Consider the following 27,796-nt stretch of genomic DNA (forward strand, 5'->3'; position numbering starts at 1 on the left):
TGGTCTCGAACCCCTGACCTCAGGTGATCTGCCCGCCTTGGCCTCCCACAGTGCTGGGATTACTGTGAGCCACTGTGCCTGACCCAGCGGAAATGATTTTTTTTTTTTTTTTTGGAGGCGGAGTTTTGCTCTTGTTGCCCAGGCTGGTGGAGTGCAATGACATGACCTCAGCTCACTGCAACCTCTGCCTCCTGGGTTCAAGCAATTCTCCTGCCTCAGCCTCCTGAGTAGCTGGGATTACAGGCATGCATTACCACGCCCAGCTAATTTTTTGTATTTTTAGTAGAGATGGTGTTTCTCCATGTTGGTCAGGCTGGTCTCAAACTCCCAACCTCAAGTGATCCTCCCACCTCGGCCTCCCAAAGTGTTGGGATTACAGGCGTGAGCCACAGCGCCTGGCCTGTCATTTAAAATTCTATCTAAGGTTGTTGTTGAATTTGGTATAACCTCTATCAAGTTCTCTTGATATAAATACAAGCTATAAAATTGGAAAGAATATTCCCCTAGATTGCCTTCTGGCCCCAAACTGTGTTTTATGTTCATGAGATGCATACTTGTGGTGTCAGAAGCCTGGCATGCATTTATATCATGATGCAGATTCTGGCCTGCACCATCATGTCCTGATGCCCATCGGGTTGGCACGGAGAGGCCGGGAGTTTTCCTGGAAGCCATTCCTACATCAGGATGAGTAGCAATAACTTCAACTATGCACAGACACGTCTGCAAATCAGATGAATGCGTTCTACCAAGTCCGACTAAATGTATCCCTAACTCAACTTGCCTTAGCGCGTTCCCCAAAATGCTCACAGCCACTTCTAGGACCCCCTAACACAAGGGGTGTTAGAGCAGAATGCAAATGGTCTTACTCCCCTGGAGTTACAACATTTTATTTTATTATTTATTTTTAAAAATTTATTTATTTAACTTTAGGTGCATACTATATCTGGCATTTCTCCCCATATTATCCCTCCCCACCCTCCCCTCCCTCCCCAACAGCTTACTTTTAGAAATTGTATATATAAACACATGCACATGGGTAAGGGTCCTTGGAGGGCCTTGGAAGGGGCCGGTGCAAATGAGGGCTTCTGAAGCTTCAACCCCATTGGCCTCACTGCACAGCCGTAGCTGATGGGGTGGGAGGATGCTAGTCAGGCTCTTGCTGAGAAGACCAGCACAAAAGGCCACAGTGCCACGGTCTGCAGTCCAGTGACTTGCTGTCTGTGTCACTCTGAAGGAGTGGTGCGGGGTGGGATAAATACAGCCCTGAGTGGCAGCTCAGAGAGAGCCAGCCCCAGTACCCACAGTTACATCGCCCTCCTGGTACAGCCTCATCATGATGAGTTTCAAGAGATAATTCAACAACGTGTGTACTTTCTTAAGTTTTTGGATGCTAGAGTATTGTGGGTTTTGTTATTGCCCTGTTTTCGTTATTACTGTTTCTACTGCAGACGGCTGGTCAAACTTGGTGTTTTCCAATACATCTGTGAACAAAGATTGCACTTAGATAACGTCTAAAATGCAGGGCCAGCTGGGTGCAGTGGCTCACGACTGTAATCTCAGCACTTAGGGAGGCCAAGGCAGGAGGATTGCTTGAGCCCAAAAGTCGAGACCAGCCTGAGCCATATTGTGAGACCCATCTCCACAAAAAAATTTAAAAATTAGCCTGTAGTCCCAGCTATTTGGTAGGCTGAGGCGGGAGGATACTTTGAGCTCAGGAGGTCAAGGCTGCAGTGAGCCATGATCACACCACTGCACTGGGTGACAGAGTGAGACCCTGTCTCAAAAAAATTATAAAATAAAATAAAATGCAGTGACACTTCCACTCTCATATGCTGCGTACATGGATTTAGATGCCACAAAAGCAGCATTTACTTGTGGAATTACTGTTGTTACCCATTTGGGCCCATTTGACTCTGCCTGGAAAAATTAATCTGTTTCACGGTTGCTCGCAGGGAAGGATGTAGGCCCCGGGAGATCCTGGTTCAGCAATGACTGTCTTATGTAACAGAGTCATTCTCTTTATGGCCACCTTAGGAACCGCTAAGGAGCATAATAAGAAATACACAGAACTGATCGTAGAGCTGCCCTTTCTCCCGGCAATTCAGACGGGAAAAGGTAAAGCCACACAGCCCGAGCCCTCTTGCTTAAGAACACATCTCAGTGTAACCACCAAGGCCACCGTGATAACCAGAGCCAGTGCGGAGGCGTGAACCTCAGCGGCTGTCCAAGATGCTTCTCTATCACTGCCTGGTCTACCCCGATCAGGACTATTTTGTAAACACCCTTCCTACTCAATGCAATCAGAATTTTAGGGATGATGCTTAAGTAATTATCTTTTTTCCCTCCTCCCTCCTTATTTTCTCTTTCCTCTGAATTGCTGCCAAAGTAACTAGAGTCATATAATTATAGAGCTGGAAGCTCAGAGGGAGAGGCTTTGATCTTGATGACCCCACACAGGAGGGACTTGAAGAAATGTGAACAGCTATCCGTTGCTGATCCCACGCATTGACTTACTGTGCACCCGTGCTGGCAGAGGGTTCTGTTAGAAAGGCTGTACCTCTCTGTGTCTCCCATAAATGAGATGAAACCTGGGGAAGGGAGTGTTGTTTTAAATTAGAAAGGCTCTGGTTTTTATTTCATACTAAACAAATCCCGTAGTTTACAAGCCCTGTGACCCTTTAAGAGTTAACCAGCAGTTTTTAACATGCTACAAGGGGTGGGGGAAAGATAGCTGCCAGGATGGGGGCTTTGAAAATATGAGACATCTGTCAATAATAACCTTTGGGTATTTCACCTGTGGTTGCTTCTTTATATTACTTTGTTTAGTGTGTGTGTGTGTGTGTGTGTGTGTTGTGTGTTTTGAGACAGTCTTTGTCGCCCAGGCTGGAGTGCAGTGGCGTGATCTCACCTCACTACAACCTCCATCTCCTGGTTTCGAGTGATTCTTCTGCTTCAGCCTCTTGAGTAGCTGGGAGTACAGGCACTCACCACAATGCATGGCTTATTTTTCTATTTTTAGTAGAGATGGAGTTTCGCCATGTTGGCCAGGCTGGTCTTGAACCCCTGACCTCAGGTGATCTGCCCTCCTCCGCCTCCCAAAGTGCTGGGATTACAGGCGTGAGCCACCACACCCAGCATATATTACTTTGTTCTAAAATTAATTTAGATCTGGCATCCTGTTTTTGTCCCTCAAATGTTATTTTACCAAAACATATATTATAGGGACAAGAGGCAAATGCACGGCCAAGTTGAATGACATTATTCCCCACTCAACAGCTTTTGTTTTTATCTAGAATTTGTACATATGGCTTTGGAAACCTCATCCAATACCAAGTAATGAACATGCATGAGGATATTACATATTTTTCAACCTGGAAGCCCAAGATTTCAAATGCTTTGGTTTATCGCAGAGAACACAGCTCTCAAATTTGCCTCAATGAGTGCTGCAGGAGGTACATTCACTCCCTGCTAACCCAGAAGACTGAATTTTCTTCCCCAGAAGGAAGAAGGGTGGGGGAGAAGTGGGGATGGTTAATGGGTACAAAAAAAAATAGAAAGAATGAATAAGACCTCACATTCCATAACACAACAGGTGACTATAGTCAATAATCATCGAACTGCACATTTAAAAACAAGGAAAAGAGTATAACCCGATTGTTCATAACATAAACGCTTGAGGGGACAGATACCTCGTTTTCTATGACGTGATCATTCTGCATTGTACGCCTGTATCAGAGCATCTCATGTGCACCATGAACATGTGGGTACACCTACTATGTACCCACAAAAACATTAAACATTTAATCTTTTTTTTGAGACAGGTGCAATCTCATCTCACTGCAACCTCTACCTCCTGGAGTCAAGCAATCGAGGTGCCTCAGCCTCTGGAGTAGCTGGGACTACAGGCATCTACCACGACACCAGGCTAACTTTTTGTATTTTTAGTAGAGCTGGGGTTTTGCCATGTTGGCCAGGCTGGTCTTGAACTCCTGACCTCAGATGATCTGCCTGCCTTGGCCTCCCAAGGTGCTGAGATTACAGTCATGACCCACTGCGCCTTGACAAAAAATTTAAAGAAAATTGTTTTTTCTTTAAATTTAAAGAAAATTTTCTCCCTCTGAAAATTGTTTTTCAGAGGGAGCCCATTTCCTATTCTGCTACACAGATAGCCAGGCCTGACTCGGGCTCCGTTTGTATACCCTGTCCCCTCAAGAAAGAAGCAACGACGTCACCGGGAAGAATATCTGTTTATCTTGACAATCAACATAGATCTATATAGCTGATTTTGTGCCAGCAATAGGCTCCAGTCACAACAACACGAGATTCCAGGCCATTTTGACTGCCATGCTGGACACAGACTGGTCACAGTGAGTAAGAGAGCCCATGTGTCCTTATGAGTTGTCTGTGAAGAAAAATACATGGGAAGAGGGGTAGATGTGAGTTCTGGAAGAGTGGAGATGTGTTGGGAATTTTCCAGGTTCCTCAGTTAGAAGGAGAGCTCAACGATGTTGTTCTCTGGAGCCCAAGACCCCAGGAGGCGCTATGAGTCCCGTGGTCCCAGAAAGCTAAGAATGAGGGAAGAGTCCATAGGGCTTTAAAAATCTCTGATCACTCATCCCCACCGAATGAAATTTGGGATTCAAAAGCTCTGATGGAAATGAAGCAGACTTTAGGAGGTCTGGGTTCGGGGGTGCTCCAGAGCTGAATGTGAAATATGATTTGTTCCAGAAAGTCCTGGCAATGTGGTGCAGCAAATTTGATCAGCACCAGACGTCCGACCTGTCTCAGGAACAGTGCCAGGCGTGTGACTAGACTGCAAAGCAGCTTGTGTTTGTGGGGGAAATGACAGGCACAGGAAGGAAAAGCTGAGAACACTGAAACTGTTCCTAATCATGCGGAGGGGCACGTTGGCTGGAAGAGGGGATTGAGCAGAGGGGCTGTCGGAATGGCATAGGCTTGTCATGTGATCTGGAGGGGCCCCAGATCACAGGGGAGACATCAAGGAGCCCCAGGAGACACGGATTGCATTTCTCCCCACCCATCAGCTGGGTGGGAAGCCGGAAGGAGCCTTTCACGGAACCGTGGGAGGGGCTCCTCTGTTGCAGAGGGGATGAACTGTAAGCAAGATGCTGACTGTTTCCAAATCCTTGACAGTCAGAGGCAGGCATGCTTCAGCCTATTGAGACACTTTATCCAAGAGGATTTCCACTCAGGTTCTGGCTTGAAAGAAATATTCGCTCCCAAATTTCCCCTCATCAAGAACGCTTCACTCTATAGAAGGCTAAGGCTTACAGGATGTCCCTGGAGACACATTTGTTTCAAGTAATCAACTGATATGTTTAGACTGAGAAGCTGATTTACTGGAAGACTACTGTCACCCCGCCTGGCCTACCATGTCGTCGGGTGTGGCCAGTGTTTATCAGACAGTGGTGTTTCCAGCGTAGGCCTGAATGAAAGAAGAAACTGAGGCCGGGCGTGGTGGCTCACGCCTGTAATCCCAGCACTTTGGGAGGCCAAGGCGGGTAGATCACGAGGTCAAGAGATCAAGATCATGCTGGTCAACATGGTGAAACCCCGTCTTTACTAAAAATACAAAAAATTACCTGGGCATGGTGGCACGTGCCCGTAATCCCAGCTACTCAGGAGGGCGAGGCAGGAAAATTGCCTGAACCCAGGAGGCGGAGGTTGCGGTGAGCCGAGATTGCGCCATTGCACTCCAGACTGGGTAACAAGAGAGAAACTCCGTCTCAAATAAAAAAAAAAGAAAGAAAGAAGAAACTGAAAGAAGGAAAAGAGAGAGGTGCCGGGTGTGGTGGCTCACTTCTGTAATCCCAGCACTTTGGGAGACTGAGGTGGGGGAATCACTCAGGGTCAGGAGTTCAAGACCAGCCTGGCCAACATGTTGAAACCCTGTCCCTACTAAAAACACAAAAATTAGCCGGGTGTGGTGGCGCATGCCTATGGTCCCAGCTATTTGGGAAGCTGAGGCAGGAGGATTGCTTGAACCCAGGGGGCAGAGGTTGCAGTGAACTGAGATCGCACCACTGCACTCGAGCCTGGGCGACAGAGCGAAACAGTCTCAAACAAAACAAAACGAAACAAAACAAAAACAAACAAAAAAATCGCGGACGTGCTTGTCAGCTTTGGGAAATGCCAAAGTTTCCAAAGCATAATCTCTGGAGGGCGGTTATGAGCCTGCAGAGAGAGAGACTTTTGACTTGCCCAGAGGAGGGGAGCAGAATGCTGGAAGCCTTTGGAGGGCTTGGAGGAAGTGTTGCTGGAATGGTCCCACCTTCAGCGCATTCAGGCACACACACAGCCCTGGGAGGAGGCTCCCAGCACGTTTCTAGTGCCTTTGCTCAGAAAAGCACTATGACATTAAGTGACATAGGAACCTTGTCCTTGGAACCAAGCCTAGGCTCAGGGACATCATGTGGGGGTGACATAAAGGAGGTTCCTCCGTCTCTGTGCTTGGGTTACAAGTAACTCTCGATATGGGAGCATGTTAACTTCTAGTCATCGGTGGCGGAGCTGTGACTTCCCAAGCTGGTGGCTGACCTCAAGAGGACTTTTATAGATGCTGTGGGACCGCAGCCTGAGAATAGAACAGCCACCTTCCTCTCTATCCCATGACCTCTAATGACCCGGTCACCAGCATGGCCTTTTCCTCCTGGAGAGGGAGAGGAACTTTGGAAAGTGCGGTCACTCTGCCGCTTCTGCAGGTCATCTTCCCAGATGTAAGCCTCATGATCTCAGTCCTCTGCTCTGTTTTGCATGTTGTTTCTGAAAGATTTAAAAAAATTACAAACTACTGTACAGAAGAAAATAATCTACAGACAATAAGTTTTGAAAATAATATAGCAGATATCTAAGTAGCCACCACCCAGACTGGACAGATATTAACATTTTGCTCCATCCATATCAGATATTTTTTATTTTCATTTTTTTAAGACAAGGTTTTGGTCTGTCACCCACTGGAGTGCAGTAGCATCATCTTGGCTCACTGTGGCCTCAACCTTCCAGGTACAAGTGATCCTCCGACCCGGGCCTCCTGCATAGCTGAGACTACAGGAGCACACTACCACACTTGGCTGATTTAAAAACATTTTTCTTTTTGCAGAGACAGGGTCTCACTATATTGCCCAGGCTGGTCTTGAACTCCTGGACTCAAGTGATCTCCCTGCTTCTGACTCCCAAAGTAATGGGATTACAGGCATGAGCCACTGCACCCAGCCTATATCAGATTTTTTTTTAATTGCAGATAGAATTAAAAACTTGCATATCTATTTTTAGCATAGGGAAAAACCTAAGTAAGTTTGATTCTGGTAAGTTGCTTACTATATACAACTTCCTTTCGGTCTTCAGATAATAAAAACTTTGTGGATTTATGCACAGAACTGAAGTCCCAGAATTCTGTCCCAAACAGAAAGATTGCCAGTAAAATGTTTGTCTTGGCCAGGCATGGTGGCTCATGCCTGGAATCCCAGCACTTTGGGAGGCTGTGGCGGGTGGATCACGAGGTCAGGAGTTCAAGACCAGCCCCAACAAGGTGAAACCCCGTCTCTACTAAAAATACAAAAGTTAGTGGGGCATGGTGGTGTGCTCCTGTAGTCCCAGCTACTCAGGAGGCTGAGGCAGGAGAATTGCTTGAACCCAGGAGACGGAGGTTGCAGTGAGCGGGGATGGCACCATTGCATTCCAGCCTGGGCAACAAGAACAAAACTCCATCTGAAAAAAAAAAGTTGGTTTTAATACTTGAACAAATTTTTCTCATACTTAAATTGTGTATTTTTCTCCACCAGTTTGCTAAATGTCCACAGGGTTAATACCTGCCCAGTCAAATGAAGAGAGCATTGAGATCAGGTGCAGTGGCTCACGCCTGTAGTTCCATCTCAGCTACTTGGGGAGGCTGAGGTGGGAGGATCTCTCGAGCCTGGGAAGTTGAGGCTTCAGTGAGCTATGATCACACCATGGCACTCCAGCCTGGCCAACAGAGCAAGAGTCTGCTCTAAAAAATCAATATAAAAAAAAAATAAAAGCGCATTGGGTCTCCAAAGGTAACAGGTGTGAAATGCACCGTAGCCTACTCAGGATTTTGCCCCATGAAATAAGAAAGGATTACTAAATATTTCTGGAAACTCAACTGTTTAAACGATGTTTACAATTTTTCAACGTCCACATCAGCCGAACCCACGGAGCGCTAAGCATTAACTCACCTCCTGTTGGAGAGGCTAGACTATAAAGGCATCTCTCCTGAATTCTCGTCCTGAATTTCCAATGCAGCTTATGTCCACCAAAATGTTCTGTGTGTATTTCAAGCCTGAAATGCCTGCAGCCAAACTTGTTCTCTTTCCATCCAATTATATCCTCTTTCCAGTGTTCCCCTTTTTTCATTAAAGGCACCACTATTCTTCCAGCCATCCTGATTCACGGCCTTGGAGCTGCCTCAATTTCCTCGTCTCCTCCATCTTCCACATCCAATGCTTCACTAAATCCTGTTGAATCTTTTCTCAAAATATTTCTTGGATCTGTTGACTCCATTCTGCTCCCGCTGCCAACTTTCTAGTGGGGATATTTTCTGCTGTGCGGTTCGGCTCCTGCAGCAGATTCTGCCTCTGCCCTTTCTCCCTTCAATGCATGATCAGCATCAGCTTTTAAAAGAATCCGGAACCTTCCATGACTTCACAGTCTTTACATGCCCACCTTCCTAGACACCTCCCACACTAGGATCCCATTGAAACCTCTGCCCCAGGCGCCTGGCACTACTGGCTCACTATTTCTCTGATTCCTGTTCAGTTATTTCTTTGGTCTAAGTGTTTCTTCCCTTCCTTCACTACAAGAACCAATCTTCATTGGATACTATATGAACTGGATCATCTGGTGGGCTTGTAATGCAACAGTGAAAAGCATAGAAACAACCCCCTCTATATACTCCTTACAACCTACTGGAGAAAACAAAAGATGAATAGGCAGTTGCCATGCCAGGCTGTGCAGGAAGAACTGTGACAAGAAAAGACAAGGCGGAGGTGGGTGGATCGCTTCAGGTCAGGAGTTCAAGACCAGCCTGGTCAACATGGTGAAACCCTATCTCTTAAAAAAAAAAAAAAAAAAAAAAAAGGCTGCGTGTGGTGGCTCACGCCTGTAATCCTAGCACTTTGGGAGGCCAAGGTGGGCGGATCTCCTGAGGTCAGGAGTTTGAGACCAGCCAGGCCAACATGGTGAAACCCCATCTTAAAAAAGAAAAAAAATACAAAAAATTTGCTGGGTGTGGTGGCATGTGCCTGTAGTCCCAACTACTTGGGAGACTGAGGTGGGAGAATCTCTTGAACCAGGGAGGTAGAGATCGCAGTGGGCCAAGAATGTACCACTGCATGCCAGCCTGGGTGACAGAGTGAGACCCTGTCAAAAAAAAGAAAGAAAAGAAAAGAAAGAAAGAAAGAAAGAAAGAAAGGAAGGAAGGAAGGAAGGAAGAAAGAAAGAAAGAAAGAAAGAAAGAAAGAAAGAAAGAAAGAAAGAAAGAAAGAAAACGACTTCAGAGCCAGGCATGGGGATTCAGAGCAGGCTTTTCAGAGGAAGGGACACCCAAGTTCTTCATGATGGTTAATGAAGTGAAAGCGAGGGAGAGGGGCAGAAAAGAACTCTACAGCAGAGAAAAATCATTTAATGCCCACCTCAAATGCCTTCTTCTTCTTTGTTCTTTTGTGTGTGTGTGTGTGTGAGACAGAGTCTTGCTCTGTCACCCAGGCTGGAGTACAGTGGCACCATCTTGGCTCACGGCAACCTCCAATTCCCTGATTCAAGCAATTCTCCCTGCCTCAGCCTCCCGAGTAGCCGGGATTTCAGGCACCCACCACCATGCCTGGCTAATTTTTGTATTTTTTAGCAGAGATGGGGTTTCTCCATGTTGGCCAGGCTGGTCTTGAACTCCTGACCTCAGGTGATCCGCCTGCCCGGGCCTCCCAAAATGCTGGGATTACAGGCGTGAGCCACTGCGCCCAGCTTCAAATGCCTTCTCCAGACCAGTGGTGTACTGTAAGAGCACAGACTTGAAGTTGTGCAGACCAAATCCTAACCCCGACTCTGCTACATGCTGGTTGTGTACATGACCACACAAAATTAGCTCAATTTACTAAGAGTCAATCTCTTAATCTGTAAAAATACTCTCTCTCTTTTTTTTTGACAGGGTCTCCCTCAGTTGCTCAGGCTGGAGTGTAGGGGCACGATCACAGCTCACTACAGCCTCAACTTCTTGGGTACGAGCTACCCTTCCACCTCAACCTCCTGAGTAGCTAGGACTACAGGCATGCATCAGTATACTCAGCTAATTAAAAGACCTTTTTTTTTTTTTTTTTTGTAGAGGAGGGGTTTCACTGTCTTGCCCAGGCTGGTCTCGAACCCCTGGGCTCAAGCAATCTTCTTACCTCAGCCTCCCAAAGTTCTGGGATTATAGGCATGAGCCACGGTGCCCAGCCAAAATACTCTTACATTAGTGAGTTTATTTATTCAATAAATATGAAATACAAGACCCACATACTCTTCTTGGTGATAGGATACACTTGAGAATAGGACAGAAATCCTGGCTCAAATAGCGCTTACATTCTAGTAAGGAGAAGGTAACAGTAAATAAGATAAATATGTACATTACGGAGGACACTGGAGGGTGATAGATTCTATGGAGAAAATGCATCAGAAGGGAGACAGAGAGTGGAGGGAATTGCAACTTTATTCATTTGTTGATTATTTAACTCATTCATTTATTCAAACAAATAGTATTGAAAGTCTGCCACATGCTATGCCCTGTTCTGGGCCCTGGGTGTGTAGCAGGGGACAACCGACAATAATCTCTGCTTTTATGGAGCTTACATTCTGATGGGAAAGAGAGATAAAAGCAAAATAAAAATAGAAAAATATGGAGATGTGGCTGGGTTCAGTGGCTCATGCCTGGAATTTCAGCACTCTGAGAGGTCGAGGCAAGTGGATCACCTGAGGTCAGGAGTTCTGGATCAGTCTGGCTAACATGGAGAAACCCCATCTCTATTAAAAATACAAAAATTAGCCAGGTGAGGTGGCACACACCTGTAATCCCAGCTACTCAGGAGGCTGAGGCAGGAGAATCGCTTGAACCCGGGAGGTAGAGGTTGCAGTGGGCAGAGGTGGTGCTATTGCACTCCAGCCTGGGTGACAGAACAAGCCTCCATCAAAAAAAAGAAAGAAAGAAAGAAAGAGAAAAATATGGAGATGTTAGTGCAAAATAAGATGATGAATGGGAAAAATAGTAGATGCGTTCCAATATTTGACAGGGAGGACAGCTAACCCTACTGAGAAAGCAGTAGTCATGGAAAGATGTGGCAGGATCGAGGAGGCCAGCCATGTGACTAAATGAAGGAAGAGAATTACAGAAACAGCAAGTGCAAAGATGCCTCCGTGGGACCATGTGGTGTGGGCGGGAGGAGGGAGTGAGGGAAGAGCAGAAAGAGGCAGATGGGGAGATCGAGGCAGGTAGGGGCTCTGTGCCTTATTGTAAAGACTTTGGCTTTTACTCGGAGTGACTAGGAAAGCTAGTTTGGAGCAGAGGAGTAGCCCACCAGATTTGTATTTTAACGCTGACGCTGGCTGTGTCAAGAATCAAGAAGAGCGACCAGGGCAGAAGCTGGCCAGAGACCACTGCAATCACTCAGGGCGTAAGGGTGGCATGGACAAGCGTGATGGCAATGGAGGACGGGCAGGTGGCAGAGCGGTGGATGCATTTTAAAGGCAGGCCCAATAGGTCACTTGTGGTGATCAGATACGGGGTACAGGCAAATGAAACTGACTCCATTCTTGGCTTGAGCACCTGGGAGAATGAAATTGCTCTTCACCGAGGCGGGGAGGACTCTGGGTGGAAAACTCTGCGGGGACTATCAGGAGTCTAGCTCTTGATGCACTGAGTTTGTTTTAGGGTGATCCTGCAATGTTTCGCTGCAAAGGAGATGGTTCAGTAAAGACCTGAAGGAAATGAGAAAGCAGAACTGGGGAAGATGAAACAAGAGGGTGTTTGAGCGCACTCTCCGCACAATGCCATGTGGGCCAGTTCTAGCTCCCTTAATTCCACTCGCTCATCCAGAGAGACCTTCCTCCACTCCAGGGGCAGCTGGGAACCATCAGCTCATCACTGGAACACCCTCCCTCCAGTGGGTAGGCTGGACCTTGTCCACTGTAGTTCCTGACGTCTTTTTGCTGAATGCACAAGAGAAAGGAATAAGCTAGAATCAGTAAAGGAAACTGTTCCAACCGGCTTCCCTTTCTCCTTCCCTTCCAAAGAGGTTTTAGCCAAGATGCTCTCACATCTGGGTGAGGGGATTTGGAGGTCTGAATCCTCTGTCTCACAGTGAACACAGTGTGGGGGTTCTCCGAGTGTAGAGCCTCTTGCAGCCCAGTCAGCAGGGACAGTGGTAAAATATGAGTTCCTGGACCCTTTCCCAGACCTTCTCATTCTGAATTGTTAGGGGAGAAGCGGGGATCTTTCTGTTACAGACACATTCAGTGCTTCCTTGGAAACGAGTTTAGGAACTACCAACACTAAGGAAGATGACCCTTCACTGACATTTCCCCTCTTAGGCAGATCCTTTCCAGCCATGACGCAGTGAATTACAGCCGCTCAGCAATGTTATGAATAATGTGAGCTCATCACCTAATCAAACCTTGCCAGTGGAGGTAGAACCTGGCTGGCTGGCTCTGATCCCCACGCACATTGTCAGGTGATTGCTTTAGCAAAAGGCCTTCTGCCAAATACCTCTCGGTTGAACTTTGCAGCTTGAGGAGAGAAGTATGCGTGAACGCGTAAATGCCAAATCTCTTATTATTCTGAGTTTTCAAACGATGAATACGATTCCACCCACATTCTTGAGAAAGGGCAGCACACCTCTCTCATCCTCAGCTTAATGGAGCAAGAAACTCAGTTTCTTCACATTGCTTGGCGAGTCTATACCACAAATAGGACTAAAAGTCATATGTTGACTTTTGGTACCGTTTTATAGTGAGCCTTTCATGGTCCATCTTCCAAGGCTGTTAGAATGTCAGCTCCATGAGGGCGACGCTGGTGTCATTGATTTCTCTCCTCCCAGTGCCTAGAAGAGTGTGTGGCACACAGTAGTCATTCAGCAAACGGCAGAATGAATCCATTCCACTTCCTGAAGTGAAGAGCCAAATCGACACACATTTCCATCTGCGGAGTATCAGTTTCCTACAGTTTACTTCCACCAGTTAACCACCTCCTGTATAAATCTGTGCAGTTTTCACTTTAGATATAACTTTCTGGTGACCCCATAAAAAATTGGCAGAAATTCTCGGAAAGGATGATCATGTAATTGGTCTTGTGGGGGATCCATGGAGGGATACATTTCACATTATTCATGTTTCCAGATGGGCGGCAGTCCCCAGGGCAGTCATTCCAGAACCCTTTCTCCGTGTTAAGTTTACTCCAAGAAATATAAATAGTGATTTAGGACTTGATTGCTCCCACAAAAGGCACCCCTGTTTTGGTGCAGGGTGGGAAGGGGGGCAGAGGAAGAGGCAGCTGGGAAGCTATGTGAGGGGCCAGGCGTCCACAGGGGGGGCCACTGGGTGTGAGCCAGCGGCTGGTCAGAGTCTCTCCGGAGGATGAGGGTTCCGCGTGTGGGGGCTGGGAACTAGCTAGAGATGAGATTGTCCATGGTCAGGCAGTTCAGGAAGTTTTCAGCAGCAATAAAGCTTGGATGTGGGCATGCCAAGTTCGGAGGAGATATAGGTCCATTCCCATCCTTCTGGAAAAACAGTCTTCAAACACCACAGCTCGTGTCCAAGGCTACTTAGCTGCTTGGGGTGCTGGGCTACTCAAATTTAACTGTAGCGTTTCCTGAACTCTTCTTACTAGACTCATATATTCACACCTTTGACAAATGTGTGTGTGTGTGTCAGCCTCTGTGCTGGCTGCTGGGAGACAGCCTTCAGCAAGGACTGAACTAAGTACCATTTCTTTACCAGTGAATCCTGTTTCATGGGCCTCGGATTCTGCACCTAGTCAGATATTTCCCAAATGCTTGGCGCTGTTTCCAAAGGGGTAGATCCGGAGCAGTTAGATCAGAGCAAACGCTTCAAGAGCTCTCCACAATGAGTCAGTGGAACCTTGATATTCTAAGGACATAACGATCTAATTTAGGCTGAACATCATCTAGCCAAACGCACATTAGGCATTTAAGTCATGTAAGGCTCAATCGGAGTGTCAGTATGAACTTGATAGAACAGTGTTCATTTGAAGAGAAAAATAGCCCGGCACCTTTAAACTGGAACCCTGCTTCCACTCGTGCTCGGCACAGCAGCCAAAGCATTTTATCAGCCCTCCACCGGCTTCTTGCTGCAATTCCAATAAAATTCCATCTCCTTGCCAGGATCTACGCAGCCCTGGAGTCTGGCCCCTGGTGGTATCTCTGACTTCTCTGGAAGCTGGTCCTGGTCTTGGAGTTGACCTGAAACTCTTTCCTGCCTTATCTTTTCTCACCTGGCTCCTTGTTATACAGAGCTTTGTTCAGATACCTTCTCAGAGAGGTCCTTCCTGGCCAATCTCTCTGCAGCAGCTACGGACCTTCCCCCATGGGATCTCTTGATCTCCTTAGCATAGTTCTTGTTCTTCATAGCAGGAATATTATAGCCATTTATCACAATGAATATTTGTTGAGTGAATTAATATGTATCACATTTGCTGAACATCCCAAGGTGTTCTGGGGGTGTCTGTGACTATTACCAGATTGCCAGTGGTCTGACGGCACTTTTTAATTTTTTTTTACAGCCCATCCACAGGACATGACAGTACTTTATTTTTGTTTTAAAAGACAGGGTCTGACTATGTTGTCCAGGCCAGTCTGGAACTCCTGGGCTCAGGCAGTCTTCCCACTTCAGCTGCCCAAAGTACTGGGATGACTGGTGTGAGCTACCACCTTTAAAAAGGGCCTGACATCATTAGAGAAATGCAAATCAAAACCACACTGAGATACCACCTCACACCAGTTAGAATGGCGATCATTAAAAAATCTGGAGACAACAGATGCTGGAGAGGATGTGGAGAAATAGAAACACTTTTACACTGTTGGTGGGAGTGTACATTAGTTCAACCATTGTGGAAGACAGTGTGGCGATTCCTCAAGGATCTAGAAATAGAAATTCATTCCATTTGACCCAGCAATCCCATTACTGGATATATACTGAAAGGATTAGAAATCGTTCTATTATAAAGACACATGCACATGTATGTTCATTGCAGCACTGTTTACAATAGCAAAGACCTGGAACCAACCCAAATGCCCATCAGTGATAGACTAGACAGGGAAAATGTGGCACATATACACCATGGAATACTATGCAGCCATAAAAAAGGATGAGTTCATGTCCTTTGTAGGGACATGGATGAATCTGGAAGCCATCATTCTCAGCAAACTGACACAAGAACAGAAAACCAAACACCACATGTTCTTACTCATAGGCATGTGTTGAACAATGAGAACACATGGGCACAGGGAGGGGAACATCACACTCTGGGGTCTGTTGGGAGATGGGGGGCTAGGGGAGGGACAGTGGTGGGTGAGGAGGTTGGGGAGGGACAACACTGGGAGAAATGCCTAATGTAGGTGACAGGGGGATGGAGAGAGCAAACCACCATGGCATGTGTGTACCTATGCAACAATCCTGTAAGATCTGCACATGTACCCCAGAACATAAAGTACAATTTTTAAAAAAAAGAGGAAAAAAAAGGGCCTGATAGACGGGCACAGTGGCTTACGCCTGTAATCCCAGCACTTTGGGAGGCTGAGGCGGGCGGATCACCTGAGGTTGGGAGTTTGAGACCAGCCTGACCAACATGGAGAAAACCTGTCTCTACTAAAAATACAAAATTAGCTGGGCATGGTGGCACGTGCCTGTAATCCTAGCTACTTGGGAGGCCGAGGCAGGAGAATCGCTTGAACCTGGGAGGTGGGGTTCCAGTGAGCCGAGATCGTGCCATTGCACTCCAGCCTGGACGACAAGAGCGAAACTCCGCCAAAAAAAAAAAAAAAAAAAAAAAAAATCCTGAGAGCAGTTTTTAAAACCATATTTGAAAACCTGGTACTTGACAGCCTTAGAACCTAGAATTGACAAAGTGCTTAATATTTTGTTGTTGTTGTTCAATTGACTCTAATGAAATTAGCACCAGACCAGTGACTGGAAAAATCACATGTGACCAAAGAATCCCATTGGTGGTGTCAGTGACACAGGAAGCAGCCGATTGCTTCCTCACTGGAAACCAAGGGTGATGGCAGAGCTCCGGGCACATGGTGCCACCCAGTAGGAGAAACGGTGCATAACAGTGCAGGGGCTTGGGCCTGAGGTCATGTTGAGGCTGGATTTGGTAGGATGGTGCCCTTCTGAAATATGTTTAGTAGCTGCACTTGCTGAATTGACAGCCTCTCTGTTTAAAACTGACAAGGAGAAAATTAAGTTTCTCCTGCTTTTTGTGTCATGCATGAATAACCAATTGCTTGCCAGCTAGTTAAAATTCATATTTCCCTTGTCAGTGTTTTAGTGACTGTGAAGATCAGGTTAATGTAAGCCTTCCCTCCTTTTGCCCTCTTGGCTAACTACCTAGCTATATTTGCATTCTTTTTATATAAATCATTTTTGTCCCCGTCCCTTTGACAGCACAGTATCAGAGATGGCATATTATCTTCACACATGTTCCGTGCTGGAAAGCGTTTGCTCTTATGTAAGTACAGAGACAGAAAGAGACACTTCGCATGTATCCAATCTTTTTAATGACTCCAAGTCAAAGATTGTTTTTTTCTCATCGACACAAAGGATTTGTTAGCTACCAGGAATCTGAGAGTTTTCGAATCCTGCTGGATGGGAGTTCTAAACGTTGTGACATAGACTTTTCTGATTGTATAGAGTCACTCACAGATCCTACACCATACAACTGTATCATTGCTTCACAGAAAAGAAGACTCTTCAACTTTAGCAGGTTCTTCCCACCTGTGAAACACCTGGTAACGCTAGTTTTCTACTCAGTTCTCTTCTCAGCTCTGCAGAACAATTGAATCTCAGAACTGTGGAAAACAGAGAATCTTTCCCTGTCTTCAGGGAAAGATTGTGTCTTCTTGGTCCACAACTCCCATAGACTTGCTGCTGAGAGTCACTGGCAACTGTCGCCACATCTTCTATCCAAATCGGAGAAATAACTGAGCCGGAAACTAAGAGTTGTCTCTGGGTTGCACAAACAATGTCTCAGGAACATGCTGGCCACCACTCTGTACGAGGAATGAGAACTGGAGAGCAGGATATGAATTTTTCTCACCCTCAAAAAACCCAGGAGAGATACCCTCCTGAGGTTTATAGGAAATGTGTTTCTGACCCAAGGGTCAGAGAATAGCTTACTATGAATTTTAATTGGCTCCCAAGTAATTGCTCATTCATCTCTGACTTTGGCAGGAAAAAAAATTAAATGTTAAAGAAACGAATTTAGCAGGGAGACTTTCTTTTCTTTTTACATGAGCACGATTCCACAGCTGATGAAGCCTAACAGAGAAGATGGTAAATAAACATGTGAGGCTGGGGCATTCATCTTCAGAACTTGCTGCTTGAAGAGAAGCCTGGAAACTGCAGGACTCATTTGGGATTTTTTTTTTTTTTTTCTTGAGACAGGGTCTCACTCTGTCACCCAGGCTGGAGTGCAATGGTATAATCTTGGCTCAACTGCAACCTCCGCCTCCTGGGTTCAAGTGATTCTCCTGCCTCAGCCTCTGGAGTAGCTGGGATTACAGGTACGTGCCACCATGCCCAGCTCGCTTTTATGTTTTTAGTAGAGATGGGTTTCAACCACGTTGGCCAGGCTGGTCTCAAACGCCTGACCTCAGGTGATCCACCTGCCTTGGTCTCCCAAAGTGCTGTGATCACAGGCGTGAGCCACTGTGCTGGACCTGGATTAGAAATCTTTTTTTTTTTTTTTGAGACAGAGTCTTGCTCTGTCACCCAGGCTGGAGTGCAGTGGCATGATCTTGGCTCACTGCAACCTCTGCCTCCCAGGTTCAAGTGATTCTCCTGCCTTAGCTTCCCTAATAGCTGTGATTACAGGTGCAAATCACCACACCTGGATAATTTGTTATAGTTTTTGATAGAGATGATTTCACCATGTTGGCCAGGCTGGTCTCAAACTCCTGACCTCAAGTCATCCACCCACCTCGGTCTCCCAAAGTGCTGAGATTACAGGTGTGAGCCACTGTGCCCAGCCCAATCATAAATCTTTAACACTGACAAAGGAGTCTGCTACTGCCAGAAACAGGCCACACCAGTTTTTCGATGCTGAGAGGCAAGGCAGAGTGGGAGGGAGATGCAGAAGGAACAGGACACAGAGGGCCTGTCTCACCATGCAAGTCACATGAAACCAACAGCAACCTAACTTGGTTGGAGAAACTAAAGTCCCAGTTGTGAGTCCACAAACACCTCCTGCCCTTGTGGACTTCAGAGGCTCCGTCTTTGTCCCTACCCATTCCTCTGATTTCCTCCCTCCCCAATTTTTTCCCTGACATTTTTCTGCTCAAACTCGCATTTTCTCTTATTTGATGTTTGTTGCATATGTAACATAAAATATGTTTTAAAATGTATAGTTGAATCATCAAGCATTGAAATTGAGCATTCTTTCTGGGAATGTATGCTGCTGGGGAGATGATGACCATCTGTTCACTCAGCATGCACTCTCAGTCACCTCTGCCCTTGTTTTTCTCTGTTGTCAAGGCTAGAGAGAAATTCTCAACTTCCCCAATTGCCCGTGGCTAGGTGGAACTTGAGGGGTCCAGTTTCTGCTTAAAAATCCATGTGTGGCCAGGCATGGTGGATCATGCCTGTAATCCCAGCACTTTGGGAGGCCGAGGCAGGTGGATCATGTGAGGTCGGGAGTTTGAGACCAGCCTGGCCAACATGGTAAAACTCTGTCTTTACCAAAAAAACAAAAAGCAGCTGAGAGTGGTGGAAAGAACTTGTAATCCCAGCTACGCTGGAGGCTGAGGCAGGAGAATCGCTTGAACCTGGGAGACAGAGGTTGCAGTGAGCCAAGATCACACCACCGCACTCCAGCCTGGGCGACAAGAGCGAAAATCTGTCTGAAAACAAAACAAACAAAAAAACTTGTGTGACTTTTTTTCAGGCCTGACCGACTGCTATTCCAAAGGCATTACCCAACAGGCCTCACAGGAAGGCTGCATAGCCAGTGCTCCCTCCTAGAGTCTCCAGCAAGGCTCTGGCCCCTCTGGCTGGTCCTGCCCTTTTGTGGATCTGCATTCCTAGTTCAGGTGCTCAGTTCAGAGGCCTCAGAGACCCTTAAGGGAAGATCCTTTTCTTTACCCTGACTCAGTACCTTTACACTCTTGGCTTTCCCCCTCCCACTACCCAACTCCCCAGCCCCTGGTCCATAACACTTCAGGGAGCCTTTGGTTTGGGGCTCCCTCAAGGGTGAGACAACCCCCAGATCTGTGCTGATTCCCCTGACTCTTAACCATATGGGTGCTCTGTTACACAGGGAAATGAACCAGGGGAGCTCAGCACTTCTTCGAGCATGGGCCTCCCGTTTGTACTACTGCAGTGCGGGATTAAATTATTCGCTGTGACTTCCATTTCGGCTTGTGGTAGCTTCAGGTGGCTACTCTAAACCCCGACAGCTCAGCTCTCTCTTCCAGCTCAACCGAGCTCCTGACAGAGAGCCATGAGATGCAATTTGGGGCAATTTAAGAGGAAGTCAGCTGCATGGTTATACATAATGTGATAAGCCAAGACCCTAAAGATGCTGAGAAAAAAGGTCAAAAGAGCTTGGGTTTTGTTTTGTTCTGGATGCAGTGGTCTCACTGTGTTGCCTGGGCTGGTCTCAAATTCCTGGCTTCAGGTCTCGGCCTCCCAAACTGCTAGGATTACAAGTGTGAGCCATGGCATGCGCCTGGCTTGTTTTTTGTTTGTTCTTTTTTTTAGATACTGGGTCTTGCTTTGTCACCCAGGCTAAAATGTAGGGGTATGATTATAGCTCCCTGCAGCCTCAACCTCCTTGGCTCAAGTGATTCTCTTACCTCTGCCTCCCAAGTAGCTGGGAATACAGACATGCACTACCACACCCAGCTAATTGAAAAAAAAAAAAAGTTTAGTAGAGACTGAGGTCTGGCTATGTTGTCCAGGCTGGTCTTGAACTCCTGACCTCAAATAGTCCTCCTACCTTGGCCTCCCAAAGGGTTGGAATTACACTCGTGAGCCATCGTGCCCAGTATGGTCTGGGTTCTTAATAACATGGTTGAGCCATTGCAATAGCCTTGGGATATCAATCTTTCTACTTTTTCTTGTGTAAGAAAAATAGATTCCTTACAGTGATTTAAAAATATATCCACAAGTTCTCTCTCTTCCCATTAAAAGAAAAGTCCAGTTCTTTTTCCCATAATTATGGGTCGGCTTGAGCTTGTTGTTTCTAACAAATGGAAGATAGTAACATGCTAGAGTGACCACGTGAAGGAATCACGAAGGGATAAAAGCTCAAGGGGCCCCAGCTGTTCCTGTCCACAGACATTTGGGTCTACTCCAGCACGTAAGCGAATGAGCCTCCAGTTGATTGCGGCCCCCTCCCAGCTGAAGCCAAGTGGATCGCAGATGAGCTGCACCTGCTGAGCCCTGCCCAAATTGCAGATTTGGAAGCAAAATGAATACTGTTTTAAGTCACAAATTGGTCACTGTTTTGTTACATAGTATAAAGAAACATAACAGCTCTACAATGTAAATTATAGTCAGGTGTTGCTACTTGTAGCCAAAGCATTCCTAACCTATAAATGTTGCAACATTCGGAAACAGAAGAGAGCGCGTGCGGGCCATCCTGGCGGCGCACGCTTACCCCGGGATGCGGCTCTGGCCCCTGAGGCCGTCGTTCGCCAGCCCCGACCCCGAACAGCCGGCCGGAGACGCCCCGGGGACCTTGCCCCGGAGGCCTGTCTCGCCGAGCGCGCTGGCGGGGTCCTTGTCGCTGGCGTCCCGGGGCTCGGCGCCGCGTACGTCTTGGAGCGCGCGGGAGACAGAGCTACTGCTGGGCGCGCTGCTGTTGGGCGCGCTGCTCCGCCAGGCGCTGGCCCCCTCCCGCCGCGTGTTGGGCGAGCTGGTCGGGCAGCAGGTGCACCGCCCCCGCCAGTGCCGCCGCCGCCACTACCGGTTACTCCGGGTCAGCTTCCCCCAGGCGCAAGGCCAGCCGTCCGGGCCCCTCGACGAGCACACCCCAGAGCTCACGAGGCTGCCTGGCGACCACGGGCGCAAACTGCCCCGCCGCCGCTACCGGGGGTCTGAGCGCCCCCAGCAAGGCCGCGGTCCAGCCCCCAGCGTACCCGCGCCGGCTCGCGGCCAAGCAGGTAGGCGGGGACGGAGGGTCGGGGGTGGCCGAGGGAGGGCGCGCGCGCCTTCCGATCCCCACCCGACTGCGTGCCCCGCGTTCCCAGGAGCCGCCCCGCTGCCGACCGCCCGCAGCCCCCACGCTGACCCCGCCTGGACGCCCCACTTCAACCGGTCCCCTCGGAGGTCTGCGGACACCTCCCGCGCACCTCCGCCGCTGAACGCCGCCCTGCTGCTGACCCTGGGGCACCTGCACCGCCTCATGAGCATTCTGGGCCCGCTGCGCGACCAGCTGCGGACCCTGAACCAGCACGTGGAGCATCTGCGCGGCGCCTTCTGCAAGACAGTGTCCCTGGCCGTGGGCTTCGTTCTGGGCAGTGCGGCGGCCGTGGGCTTCATCCTGGGCAATGCGGCCGCCTAGCGAGGGGTCACCAGGAACTCGTGCCAGTGACGCCCGGCTGCGGCTGCTGGCAGCCTCCGCCGCTCCAGGCCGGGGCCCTTCCGCCCTGACTCCTCCTGCTGCCTTCCCATCCCCACGCCTGTAAAAGCATTGTTCAGTAAAAGCATTGTTTTCCTAGAAAAAGCAGAAGACGTCATAATCTACTTTTTTTTTTTTTTTTTTTTTTTTGAGACGGAGTCTTGCTCTGTCGCCAGGCTGGAGTGCAGTGGCCCGAACTCCGCTCACTGCAACCTACGCCTCCTGGGTTCAAGCGATTTTCCTTTCTCAGCCTCCTGAGTAGCTGGGATTACAGGTGCCCGCCACCACGCCCAGCTAATTACCGTATTTTTACTACAGGTAGGGTTTCACTGTGTTGACGAGGTTGGTTTCGAACTCCTTATACCTCGTGATCTGCCTGCCTCGGCCTCTCAAAGTGCTGAGATTACAAGCGTGAGCCACCACGCTCTGCTAAAAGTGCCACAATCTTTTCAAGGTAATACGAGATACTTGTTTACTATAAGCACGTTCACGGCAAGCCTCAATTTCATAACCTAACAATTTCAAGTACAACTGGACCTACTGGGTGGCTTTTTTTTTTTTTTTTTTTGGATACAGGGTCTTGCTCTATCACCCAGAATAGAGTACAGTGGCACAATCATGGCTCACTGCAGCCTCGAACTCCTGAGCTTAAGTGATCCTCCCACCTCAGCATCCCGAGTAGCTGGGTCTAAAGACATGCCCCACCATGCCCAACTAACTTATAAATTTTTTTTGTAGAGATGAGGCCTTACTATGTTGCCCAGGCTGATCTTGAGCTCCTTCGCTCAAGCAGTCCTCTACCTCTCCCCAAATATTGGGATTATAGGCATGAACCACCACTCTTGGCCTCTGCATAGCATTTCATAGAAAACATGAAGAGGATATTATAAATTTTGCATTAACAGATTTCTATAATTAAAAATCTTGGCTAGATTGTTTTTCCTCTACTCTTATTAGTAGAGTTAATATCTGTTTATTGAGCACTTACTATGGGCTAGGTGCTAAGGACACAATAGTGAACAAGACTAGTCACATAAGATCCCTGTCCTAATGAAGCTCACCTTGGGGGTGGGGAGGGGGGAACATGATAAAAATGCAGACAAGTGTGTTGATGTAATAATTTCAGATCATAAAGTTGTGAAGAAATTAGTGTGGGATATGTGGGGGAAATTGGGAATAGTTTTGCTTTAAAATGTCAGGGAAGGCCTCTCTAAAGAAGAACCACCAGAGATGAGACTTGAAAGGGAGCCCGTGCGAACAGAGGGTGGGGTAGGGAAGATGGGGAGCAGGCAGGGCCCCTCCCTTAGGTCCCTTGGGCCATGGTAAAGAATCTGGATGCTATTTCTGTAAGTGCAATGTTCGAGGCAGTGACAGGATAGGGTTCGAACTTTTAGAAGTTCACACTGTGGAAAACGAAGGGCAGAGGGGCAAGAGCTGAAGCCAGGAGACCCGTTAGAAAGCTGCTGCAGTCATCAAGAAGAGATATGATTGTGATATGAATGTTGATTACAAGTTGGCAGTGGTGGTGATGAGCTCAGATATGGGATAAACTGGGACACAGCTTGAAAGAGAGCTGATGGAAATTGCCGATAGAGTGACGATGGAGTTCCACTTCGACTAAAAGGGCAAGTTATTAATTTATGTGAATCTCAATGGTTTTGTCATCATTTGAGTATACCACCTGGTTGTCCCCTGAGCCTGTGTGTCTCGAAGGAGCACAGCGATGCAGGCACTAAGCGTTGAAAGCTGAAGCCAGGCCTGTCCTAAATGTTATTTGAAACAGGTGGTGTTAATTAATGCCCCTCTGGCTGTATGGCAGCAAGCTGTAGAGCTCCCTTCTGGGGCCATCCCTCTAGGTCTCAGTTCCCTTTGTTCGAAATCAGAGCAGTAGCATTTGGGTTACTTAGGATTTCACATGAATCATTCTTGGGGGAACTAGGGGCAGGGTAATGAATGCTACTAATTAGCCTGCTAAGTAGTCTCTGTAACTAGAGGATATTTGGTTGCAACTAGAAAGCTGAGGTGATTATCTCTTTATTATGTATGAATCTTATTTACATGAGCCACATGGGCATTTATGACCGATTAGCTCAGATAAATGGACATCCAGGCTAATGACAGCATCACAAATTCATTCCCTGTAGAACTCTTCTGTTTTAGGGCTGTAAACGCTATTCCTTGTAGTATGAGGTGGCCGGCAAGTCTGGAAACACTATTTGTATTTATGATTTATAAACCATTTGTTACGCTTTCACCTGTGTTTCAAGAATTTGGTGGCTGTCCTGGAGACACTTCTTGGGGTATCTTTACCAAAGCTCAACATTCCAGCTCTTAAACCATTCCACCTTTCTCAGATGCACGCCATCCACATAAGTGGGCTTCTAGGGACTCTGTCCATGTAAGTGACTCACCTCACTGGCCTCAGGTGATTGGACAAGAGCCAAACTCTTGATTCAGGCAGGGCCAATCAGATTCCTTCTCCCAGAAGTAGGCATGGAGAGACAGGCACACACAGTCTCTGTGAATGAGAGAACAATCGCCTCTAAACTCATTGCAGTGGTTCAGCCATATTCAGCCTTGTGGATAAAGAGGCAGAGAAAGCAGGACTGCAGTGTCAGAGAAGCAGGTAGATGTGCCAAAATGGAGGGGAGATGAACCAAGAGTGCATCTTGGGAACGCGGATGCTTTTCTGTTCTCAGCCTTGCCCTTCCTGAGGTCAGGTTGTAGTCCTGCACTGGGTTCCTCAACACACTTTTGTATACTTATACCAAATTCCGCCTCTGTGCCTAAGTGGAGTCCAGTTGGTTTCTGTCACTTGATACCCAAGAGTCTTAACTAACATGACTTTAGATCTTGCCACAAGCTCCCCAGGGAATTCCACTGGTCATGAGGGTCAGGAAGTAATAGGTAGATAAGCATGACTCCATCCATTGTCGCTGAAGTGGAAACAATTTAAGAGCATCCTCTTCTGGAATGATACCAACACTGTCATTTTTAAACACAAAGGGTGGTTGCATCCCATCCTGCAGAGCAAGGAAAGCTCTTTCTCTTCCAGAATTTCCAGAATCGGCTTTTTTTCTATTAGAAAAGAGTTTACCTGAGGTACTGACAGAGGAATCTACTCTTTGAAAAACAATAAATCCTTGGGAGGCCGAGGCGGGTGGATCACGAGGTCAAGAGATCGAGACCATCTTGGTCAACATGGTGAAACCCTGTCTCTACTAAGAATACAAAAATTAGCTGGGCACGGTGGCACGTGCCTGTAATCCCAGCCACTCAGGAGGCTGAGGCAGGAGAATTGCCTGAACCCAGGAGGCGGAGGTTGCGGTGAGCCGAGATCGCGCCATTGCACTCCAGCCTGGGTAACAAGAGCGAAACTCCGTCTCAAAAAAAAGAAAAAGAAAAAAAATTTAGCCGGGTGTGGTCACTTGCAACTTTTGTCCTAGTTGTGTTTCAGCTGTGATCACTGAAACCTCCAGCCTGCTCAACAAAGCAAAACTCTGTCTCCAAAAATAAATAAGTGATAAAAATATATATATATATATTTTTTCTGAGACAGAGTCTCACTCTGTCACCAGGTGCCAGGCTGGCATGCAGTGGCGCAACTTCAGCTCAGGGCAACCTCTGCCTCCTGGGTTCAAGCAAGTCTCCTGCCTCATCCTCCCGAATAGCTGGAACCACAGGCCCGCGCCACCACACCCAGCTAATTTTTTTGTATTTTTTAGTAGAGACAGGGTTTCATCATGTTGGCCTGGATGGTCTCGATCTCTTGACCTTGTGATCCGCGCACCTCGGCTTTCCAAAGTGCTGGGATTATAGGCGTGAGCCACCATGCCCAGCAAAGCTATATTTTTTAAACAACAACAACAACAACAAAAAATTAAAAAGGCTAACAACCCAAATAGCACAACCAGAAGCAGTAGGCGTGGGGCAGATCAGTAAGCAACTTCCTCAAGGGAAAGGACCCTTTGTCCCAGAGCCAAGCACTTTGCCTGGAGTAGAACAGGAAATAAATGCTTATGGAGTAAATCAATTGAATGAACACATGATTGAAAGGATTGATAAAATGAAAGCCAGAAAACTATATCACCCATTGCTAATAGGATACAGATTGGTTGCTGTCAAATTTAAAGTATTAAATCCTCCCAAATTTGTCTACCCAATTAGAATCTGATGTAGCTTCTGGATATAAAAAGATTCTAAAAGCTCAACAGCTCCCACAGTTACTGCCTTTTTTTTTTTTTTTTTTTTTTGAGACAGAGTCTCACTCTGTTGCCCAGGCTGGAGTGCAATGGTGCCATCTTGGCTCACTGCAACTTCTGCCTCCCAGGTTCAACTGACTCTCCTGCTTCAGCCTCCTCAGTGGCTGGGACTACAGGTGTGCTCACATGACTCACCCACCTCGGCCTCCCAAAGTGCTGGGGTCACAGGTGTGAGTCACTGCCCCCGACACTGCTCTTACACAGCCACAGTGCTTACACAATTTTGAGTAAAGACTGGCCACAGTGGCACATGGCTTGTAATCCCAACACTTTGGGAAGCCAAGTCAGGTGGATTACCTGAGGTCAGGAGTTCGAGACCAGCCTGGCCAACATGACCAAACCCCATCCCTACTAAAAATATAAAAATGCTGAGTAGCTGAGATGACAGGTCTAAAATACAAAATATTCTAAAATATAAAAATTAGACCTGTCATCTCAGCTACTCAGGGGGGCTGAGGCAGGAGAATCCCTTGAATCCAGGAAGGTGGAGGTTGCAGTGAGCCAAGATCGTGCCATTGAACTCCAGCCTGGGCAACAAGAGCAAAACTCTGTTGCAAAGTTTTTTTAAAAAAAGAACATAGATATAAGTCACAACCCGAAGACCCAACCCTCCCCACTGCCTATGTCAGTAGGCAGTTCCCTGTGAACTCTTTCTACGTGACCACTCTTGAGCTCTCAATGGCTGCTGTATTTGGGATGCCCAACTCCATAAAGGACAAGACACACCTCTGTCTTGGTGTTTGCATCCTGGGGCCAGTGCTGGCACAGGGAACCACGGCCACCCCTTTTAATTACAGTCTCTGGAAGAAGAGGCTGCACCCCTTCTGGTTTGGAGAGAGCCTGGTTTCTTTATCTTATTAGCCGCAGCAGCATATCCCAGCACTCCAGTAATTACAGACCCATTGCTGAAGCAAATTGCTTATTTGAAAGAAAGACTATTTCCTTTCCCTAATGAATGTGAACAGTCCCGGAGCCTGAAGGTATGGGTATGAATGCCCCACTGTAACAATGAAAAGCGATGATAAATAAATGACACAGAGTGGCTCTGTTCTTAAAAATCACTGCATGATCAATTCGAGAGACGTGCATGAAGATGGGACTCAGGAGATTTTGTTTTAATTATTCTGCCCGAAGGAAAATGATACTTTGCTCTTTGCTGGCCCCATTGTATAGAGAAGCTTAAAGAGACTTTGAAAACATGATCCTGTTCATCCTTCTCAAACCACAGGCAGACACAGTTGCCCTGATTTTTTGAAAGGGGAAACTGAGGAGTAGAGAGATGAGTGTTGTCTGGTTTTTATCAGGCTATTGAGAGATTAATATTTCATATCCAGCATATTTTTATGTCTCCCCTATTCAGCTGTTCTGATCATTGTATTTGAAAACTCACCAAAAAAGAGGAGAAATTAACAAAAGGCTACAGAGAAGGTGAGCTTTTACTTTTATAAGCTGCCAACTTCTTAATTTTAAAATGAGGTGTGTGTGTGTGTGTGTGCACGCGCACACACACACACATACATTTGAGTATTGGGGTCAGGAAATAGTAAGGATAGAAAGATAGGAAGAGGTGGCTGGGCGCAGTGGCTCATGCCTGTAATCCCAGAACTTTGGGAGGCCGAGGCGGGCAGATCACCTGAGGTCGGGAGTTCGAGACCAGCCTGTCCAACATGGT

At 47.2% G+C, this 27,796-nt stretch overlaps 1 protein-coding gene across 1 annotated transcript in view; it reads left to right on the forward strand.

The window, feature by feature from the left end:
* The window catches only part of LOC100395655 (uncharacterized), a 38,758-nt gene extending 15,966 nt beyond the window's left edge, over window positions 1-22,792 (forward strand). The window contains exons 4-9 of the mRNA XM_078366060.1: window positions 1,235-1,320; window positions 2,035-2,115; window positions 16,843-17,030; window positions 19,556-19,617; window positions 20,860-21,404; window positions 21,492-22,792. Of these exons, the coding sequence (XP_078222186.1) occupies window positions 1,235-1,320; window positions 2,035-2,115; window positions 16,843-17,030; window positions 19,556-19,617; window positions 20,860-21,404; window positions 21,492-21,805 (1,276 nt within the window). The 3' untranslated portion in view covers window positions 21,806-22,792. The remainder of the gene's footprint in view (window positions 1-1,234; window positions 1,321-2,034; window positions 2,116-16,842; window positions 17,031-19,555; window positions 19,618-20,859; window positions 21,405-21,491) is intronic.
* The last annotated feature ends 5,004 nt before the right edge of the window (window positions 22,793-27,796 follow it).

The sequence above is a fragment of the Callithrix jacchus genome, chromosome 3 (genome assembly GCF_049354715.1).
Source record: "Callithrix jacchus isolate 240 chromosome 3, calJac240_pri, whole genome shotgun sequence".
NCBI classification, from domain to species: domain Eukaryota; kingdom Metazoa; phylum Chordata; class Mammalia; order Primates; family Cebidae; genus Callithrix; species Callithrix jacchus.